The 8,465-nt window shown below is 35.2% G+C and overlaps 1 protein-coding gene across 1 annotated transcript in view; it reads left to right on the forward strand.

Moving 5' to 3' along the window:
- LOC106881176 (tetratricopeptide repeat protein 7B) overlaps positions 1-8,465 on the forward strand; it is a 150,244-nt gene that overhangs the window by 20,782 nt on the left and 120,997 nt on the right. Inside the window, exons 3-4 of the mRNA XM_089351411.1 lie at positions 5,651-5,813; positions 8,128-8,380. Of these exons, the coding sequence (XP_089207537.1) occupies positions 5,651-5,813; positions 8,128-8,380 (416 nt within the window). The remainder of the gene's footprint in view (positions 1-5,650; positions 5,814-8,127; positions 8,381-8,465) is intronic.

Below are 8,465 nucleotides of genomic sequence, written 5' to 3' on the forward strand. Positions count from 1 at the left end.
CATTTCTTATGCCAACCACTTTACAAAGTGAACAGAGTGCCTTTTCCGTGGCACTGACTCTTAGTGAGGTCACCAAGTAACTTGTAAGGCAAATCCATCTCAACTGATTAATTCTGATTGGACTTGATTTGCTTTTTGATGACCAAATATACCACTGACCGTTCTTTTGAAGCACAGAAATAAGATTCCAGAGCTGTATTGTGTTGGAGGAGCTTGTATAAGATATACATTTCTCAAATTAAGGAGTATCTAGCCGGATGCAATGTTAGATTAGTGAAGCTGCTAACCTTGCAATAAGAGAGGGACCATTGGTGAAAGTGGATTAGCCAGGGCTCATCATAATCATCATCGTTTAATGTCCACTTTGCATGCTGGCATGGGTTGGACAGTTTGACATAGAGCTGGCTAACAGGAGCTGTCCAGGCTCCAGCTGTCTGTTGAGGCATGGTTCCTATGGTTGGATGCCCTTCCTAATGCCAACCACTTAACAGAATGTGCTGAGTGCTTTTTACATGCCTCCTTATGGAATGGGAAGAAGGGGTCAAAGAAAAAGATCACTACTAAATATGGGCATATCATAGGGACATGATGCTGATAGAATTGTACCCTTAACTCTTTAGCATTCAGATTAGTCTGTCAAATGTAATGCTAATTTATTCATGTTGTTCTGAATTATTATACTGTTTCAGACCTATAAAATTTCAATGATGTGATTGTTTAGTTTTAGTATGACATTGTAGAGTAAGGTCAGTGAGGCCAGATCTGGTTGCTTTGAGCATCAAACAAGTAGAATGTTTTGGCTGGATATGACCAGTTTAAATGCTAAAGGGTTAAATCAAGGTATGTTTTACTTTGACACTTGTTATCATATTCTGCAAGGGTTATTGAATAATGATGAAATACTGTCTAGTTGTCAAAGAATTAACTTAAATTCTCTGTACTATTTGGTTTGGAGGAACACAATCTTAAATTTACATTCCTTGAGGTTGATTTAAATTTCCTTTGAACTAATTGTTGATGAAATTAGGTTCTGTACCTGGTAGCATGTACCATGCTTTCACAAATTGTTTTAGGTGGCTATGTAGTGATGAGTATAAATAGACTGCCTCTTAGCTTCACCTCATATGTAACAATGAAAAACAGAAAAAAACAACTATGGTGAATATATAATGAAATTATCTTTGTGACTGAATCTGTTTCATGCTCATATATACAGGTAATCAAAATGATTAAATTATGTTACGAATGAACTAAGATGAAAGAAATGTAAAGTTTATAAAATGAAAATTATATCTATCTATTTAAGCGATTTTGCTCTCTTCAATTTCTGTATACTATTTCAGTATTAAAGAAAAGAATACAAGAAATAATTCAATATAGTTACAGTAAATGCTTTGAATACTTTCACTGTTGAGTATTTTAGATTGGTTATATTCACCTTGAGACTCTTCAATTCAAGCTTCATATCTCTTGTTTCAAACCCCATAACTTCTGAATTGAATCTATAATGAGAATCAAGATGTTAGAAAATAGAAGGTCCAATAACTGCAACTTAGAAATGTTTTTTAAGTATTTTCTTGTAACTGTCTCAATAGCAATATGGCAACTCTGGTTCCTTACCCAGAACTAAATAGACATTGCAGAATCACCTGTTGCTTATAATAACTCCACTATGACATTTTCGACTGTTCATTATTTAATCCATTAAACCTCTGTAATTAAACTATTAAAGTATTAATTAGTATAATCTTATTAGATTTATAGTATCAGCTTTAAAAATTTGTTGTCGATTAAAAAGTGCTATGAAACTTATTTTATTAAAAAGTTCTGATAAACATTAATTTGTGAACATTTCAATTTATTGTATGTGAAAATTTTAAAATGTACTGAAAAAAATGCTAACTTTAACCGTTCATTGTTAAAAATATCTCAGAAAATTGTAAAAGGAACAGCTTTTTATATTATTATTATTATTGCATTGAGGTAGATTCATTAAAAGATACATGCACTGTTTTATTCACTTTTACATTATTATTCGAGCTGGCAGAATTGTTAGCATACCTGGCAAAATGCATAGTGGCATTTCATCTGTCTTCATGTTCTGAGTTCAAATTCCACCGAGGTTGACTTTGCTTTTTAACATTTTGGTGGTCAATAAAATAAGTAGCAGTTGAACATTATGGGTCAATGTAATCAACTTAGCCGCTCCACCAAAATTACTGGGCTTTTGGCAAGATTTGAAACCATTATTATTATTCAGTTCTATATTTAAGAGATGAGGAATTATTTACATTATTTACATTTGATGGATATTTGTCCTCATCTTGTTTTATAGATTTATAAGCCCTAAAATTCACTCCATAATTGCCCACGGACATATGGCGTAGTGGTTAAGAGCACAGGCTACTAACCCCAAGATTCCGAGTTCGATTCCAGGCAGTGACCTGAATAATAAATAATAATGATAACATTGAAAAATACCTTAGGAATGAGAACCCAGGTTCGAAATTTCCCCAAGACACCTGATGAAGGCTGGAGGGTGTATCAGCCAAAACATTATGTTAACAACAAACAAGATGAGGACAAATATCCATCAAATGTAAATAATGTACATTATTATTATTATTATTACTTTGTAATAAGGTGGTGAACTGGTAGTATTGTTAGCACTGACAAAATTTTTATTGGCATTTCTTCTAACACATTACGTTCTGAGTTCAAATTCCATCAAAGTCAATTTTTGCCTTTCATCCTTTCGGGGTTGATAAAAAAAAAGTACCAGCTGAGCACTAGGGTCGATATAACTGACTAACCCCCTTCTCCCAGAATTTCAGGCTTGGTGCCTATAGTAGAAAAAAATTATTATTATTTTGTAATAATATGGTATATTATTATGTATCAAAATATTTTATTGTACATTCATTAAAAGATAAAGTGACAGTTACCAGGTTGTAGATGTAAGATAGAGGCTTTGACACTTAATATATGATATTATTAAACATTCATAATTAAGTAACAGTATATGTGTGTCTTTTACAATGGCTGCAATGACTCCACCATGATGCAATAAACAATTTTATGTCACTTGCCAAACTAGTGCAACTCAAGAATATATTATATATTTTTCAATTATTTCACATTAATTCTCTTGGAACACAGTTAATTGTTTTCATAGTTGGATAGACTTTCTGCCATTCACTACTCAACTGTGAAATAGAATCAGGAGTTGTTTGTCTGTCAAGCAAGTAATTTGGTTGTTCATCATCATCATCATCATCATCATCATCATCATTATTAAGGCGGTGAGCTGGCAGAATTGTTAGCATGCTGGATGGACTGCTTAGCAGTATTTTGTCTGTCTATATGTTCTGAGTTCAAATTCAGCCGAGGTTGACTTTGCTTTTCATCCTTTTGGAGTTGATACTTTAAGTACCAGTGAAATGCTGGGGATCGGTGAAATCAACTGCCCCCCCCCCCCCCCCCCCAAAAAAAATTTCAGGGCTTGTGTCTTCAGTAGAAAGGATTATTATTATTATTATTATTATTATTATTATAATTATTATTATTATTATTATTATTATTATTATTATTATTATTATTATTATTATTATTATTATTATTATTATCATCATTGCCTTTGCACAGCTTCTAATGCTGGAGATGTACTATGGTGTCAGCTGTTCCCTACCAGTGAACTAAAGTAACACCTCTTATTTTTCGAGCACCTTCCAGAGTATTCGAGCAGTTCCAAGCAGTGCTGTTTTCTGCAAGTGCTCCACCCTTATTGCAGCCCCTATTTGTTCCACGTACTTCTTGAGATTTTTGCTCACTGTTCCCAGCTCTGACAATTATTGGTACTACTGCTACTTTTTTCATCAACCACAACTGCTTAACTTCCCAAGCTAACCTGTCATACATATCTCTTGACTTTTCTTTCTTCCTTATCACATACTTTGTTGTCAGCGTTTTCTTTCTCAGGGCGTGCTATATCTATGATCCAGCATAGTTTGTTTTATTATTATTATTTGTCATTGATGCTTCTGTAACTTTCTTTTTTCTAGGTAGTAGTGTTGGCCCTATACAAATCCATTTTTACCTTTGGGAAGAGGTGGTTCATATTAATCTGGCCTCTATTCTTTAACCTGTCCAACATGGGAGGCCCTACTAGGAGCTTGTACTTTTTTGGCACAGCTCTCAAGGTCATTGAGGTACACAAGCACCCCACTACAACAATGATTGGACCTAGGGGTGAATTCCTATAAACTAGTCCGACAATATTTGGGAAAGAGAAACACCATCAAGGACAGTGGTGACAGTATTGAAGGAGACTTAAGTTCATAGTCACTTTTGTGTCACAATATGAATGGGTGTTCAGTACTGACATAACTTTTGGTGATATGCAGGCAGGTGGTATGATTGTGGACATACAGTTCCTCATGTTCCTGCAAGGTGGCAAAGCAATACTGGTATTATGTCTTCTACAGAGTATTGAGAAGGTGGCCTTAAAACTTGGTAACCAGGGTAGAAACCCAGCTGCTACAGATATGTTAGTGAAAGCCATTTACAACCTTTCTGTGTAGACAGCTTAAAAGGATAAAAACAATAGTAACAAAGCATGGAGGTTGCTGATCCTAAGCGGTTACTAAGGTCATGAGAAAAAAAAATCACCCTGTCTTCATTGTCAGGAGCTAACCAAGAGACCTAAGACCTAAGAAATTTTCTGTCACAACTGGCAGCGAATAAACAAGGGGAAATAAATCAAGAAATTGTGATCGTTGCTAAACATTTGCTGTCAATGAAAATTACTAGTTGGTAACATATTTTGTTGTCTGAAGATTTCTTAGCAAAAAGCTTCTATCCTGTGTGTGTGTGGATCTTGGTTTCAGGTATGTATATGTGTGCTGTAAATGGAAAATACTAGTCATCATACAATGACCTTTTCTATACTGCAGTCACAGCATGGTTCTGAGTTTTAATATACTATAACCTGTTGCCTGTGATGTAAATTATCGATAACTTTAGATTCATCAGTTGTAATGATACCGAGAACTTTCTATTGAGTTGAGCAGTGTTGGTTGAGCATGTTATTCAAAGTGTTCAGACATATTTTGTTACATCTCGAACTAGTACTTTGTAGTTGGTGGTTCTTCTTTCTGTATCCAACTTCTTTGTAATTACATACAGTATTCCCAGCCTCTGTGAAACTCTTTCACTGATGTTTGCTTATGCAGTTAACTTAAAAAAGCTCCTTAACCCTTTCATTACTGTATTTATTTTGAGATGCTCTGTGTTTCTTTCAATTATTTTAAATATAACAAAGAATTTAGTAAAACGACTTAGTTATCATTAAGCTAGTGTTAAGAACATAAATTGTGACTAAGGTTTGGTGGAAGATTTTAAAACTTATGAAAACAAAACATTTGTACTACAGAGCCAGAGCTGGTTTCAGCCGGGTTGGTAACGAAAGGGTTAAACAAGTATTTGCACTCACACGAACTTGCTGTTGATGATAATATCTTGAATTTGAAATTCCTTTTTCATAACCTGCTTATAATTCTCAAAGTGCAATTTGAGGTTTGACAAACTTTATAATACCTTTGTAAAACTATTTTCTGAATATAAAATTTAAGACTGCTTGTCTTCATTTCAGTTCAAATTCGATGCTCAACTTTTATTAGTCAAAATCCACTACTGTCGTGGCAATTATACTGGTGCTTATGCTTTATTGGAAAAAGCTGATATTGATAACATCACTATTAAGTCTCCCTCAATCCGGTTTCTACGGATTTTAGCCGAAGGCTATGCTATTAAAGGTAAGTAACATATTTTATTTGTTGGTTGAGCTGATTGCCTTATCTCACTTTCAATGTCTTCTGTTTTTCCACCGTAAGCCATTGTTTAAATATTGTTACACGAAGGATAGAAGGAAATCAACTTATGAATTGAAAGATCCAGTCTTCAGTAACACAATAGGGCAGAATTCATTATGCAGAAATATGTATCCAAAGTCTTTAGCAAAATAATGAACCACTTGTTAATTTTCCCATTTTACTAATGCACGGATTACTGAAGGTGTTCCTACCCTGTGGTACTAATTTACATTTAGGTGGATGAACCTGTTTGATAGTCATCTCCTGGTTACAGACATAACATAGTGTCAATGAAAGATATGAATTATCAGCCTATCACTCAGTTACTTGCACTTGGTTGCATTTTAAGTTTTGATGTTTGTAATAACTTAGCTTATTGAAGCAGCACTGAAGATTTTGTCTTCATGTGTACCATGTCTGTTCTGGAGAGGCTACCTCTCTCCCAAGTTATACTCACAGTAAGATTGGAACTCAGTACTACAAAGCTAATGAAACACCTTATCAACTGAATTATATTCCTATTGTTCACAACTGCCAGGTGTACCTTTCCATGGTACCAATTTACAACTCAGCAGACAACAGTTATATCAAGGTAACCAATACTAACGTTAGGATATGAATTGTTGACTCTTTGGCTAATGGTCTCTATTTTCTGGCCTTGAAGAGGAAGACTAGTCTGTGGGATGCAGTTTTAGATCTGTTTGGCGTAATGAGTCTCTGGAAAGGATTTTTGAGGATAACGAAGGCCAGAAATTGTAGTGTTTATTTGTGTGATATTTCAATATTAACTTGACTGTGTTCAACTCTCGAAGTTTAGATGTTGCCAAGATTAATAAAAATGATTATTTCATATTCAACTCTGTGTGAATTGTATGATAACATAATCTGGCTGTTCGATTTTCATTACCAGTTTAAGAAATATTGTAATTTGATATAAATGTTAAAGATTTCACATCTGAAGGATTTATTTGTAATGCTTAGCTAATTTTCTGAATCTCAAGGTTTGAAGGAAATTTGCTGTTATTTCCAGTAAGTTGTGTGACCACATAAATGCTCCTTTGTTGACTTATGAGTGAGTTGTAAGATGAAGTGTATATTAATGCAATATTTAGATATTGGGTTGATTACTTTTATCTTTTTTATGATTTTTGTTTCAAACTAAAATAGAATCAATATTTCTCCTAGAAATTAATTCAATCTTCCATGCTTAGGACTGTAATGTTCTCTGTAACATTCTCCTGTAATTGATATATTTTTTATACCTTTTAGTCAAGAGGAGAGGCGCAATGGCCCAGTGGTTAGGGCAGCGGACTCGCGGTCATAGGATCGCGGTTTCGATTCCCAGACCGGGTGTTGTGAGTGGTTATTAAGCGAAAACACCTAAAGCTCCATGAGGCTCCGGCAGGGGATGGTGGCGAACCCTGCTGTACTCTTTCACCACAACTTTCTCTCACTCTTACTTCCTGTTTCTGTTGTGCCTGTAATTCAAAGGATCAGCCTTGTCACACTGTGTCACGCTGAATATCCCCGAGAACTACGTTAAGGGTACACGTGTCTGTGGAGTGCTCAGCCACTTGCACGTTAATTTCACGAGCAGGCTGTTCCGTTGATCGGATCAACTGGAACCCTCGACGTCGTAAGCGACGGAGTGCCAACAACAACAACAGTCAAGAGGAAAGGCAGCACCCATGACACTGAGACTAGTGGGAGGGAGGGGAGGAAGGTATTCTCACGCTGGAGACCTTACCCAAATGCTTGTAACAGAATGGATTCTGCTAAGAAGGACACCTGAGGCAACAGGTAGTGGTGGTGAACTGGGCAATGATGAGGTAAAAGAATAAAAAGAATATATAAATTTATAACAGGAAAAGTGGACACAATATCTTGGAATTCCATCAGTCAGTAACATGTCATAGAAATTGTATAAGAAATGGTATGATAATCTAAGTAGACAGTAAGTATTCTCTCTAACAGAATCAATACTAACAGGAACCAATAACCAAGTATGGATTTTGAGTCAAAGAAAACCAACAGCTTGAAGAATACACTTGATGGCTATTGGAAAAGCCTTTCTAATATGAAGAAAAGGTGTTTATGAGTTACTTAACTGTAAAATTAAGTAAAAATAAAGTTAGTGGTTGATATTTTTGTTGCTCAGAACCATCACATGTACCCCTTTCTCTTAGTATCATTTTCATTTCATTATAATCAAACATATGAACTTTTAATTGTGTATATAAATAATTTCTCATTATAGGTCTTTGCTTGGAACGGATGCCCCCAGCAACCACTAGCAAATTTAAAGCTGCTGAGAAAGAGGAGAAGATAATTCATTATTTTGAAAAAGCTGGTGATCTGGCGTTGTTACATTTACAAGAACAGGAGAGGAGTCAGACCAGTGGGCAGCTAGGTGTTGGGCAGGTATCACTAGCCCCTGTTAACGTGAACGATGTGGGACTTATTCTGGAAACTGCAATACAACAGGCTCCCATTTTACACATTAAAAATGGGTCAGTATTCATAGTCTTTCTTATTTCCCTTGTTAACGATTATCTCCCTTACATTTATGCTGTTCATTTCATCTATTCACCAACC

Source organism: Octopus bimaculoides, chromosome 4 (genome assembly GCF_046866305.1).
Source record: "Octopus bimaculoides isolate indiv1 chromosome 4, ASM4686630v1, whole genome shotgun sequence".
Classification (NCBI taxonomy): domain Eukaryota; kingdom Metazoa; phylum Mollusca; class Cephalopoda; order Octopoda; family Octopodidae; genus Octopus; species Octopus bimaculoides.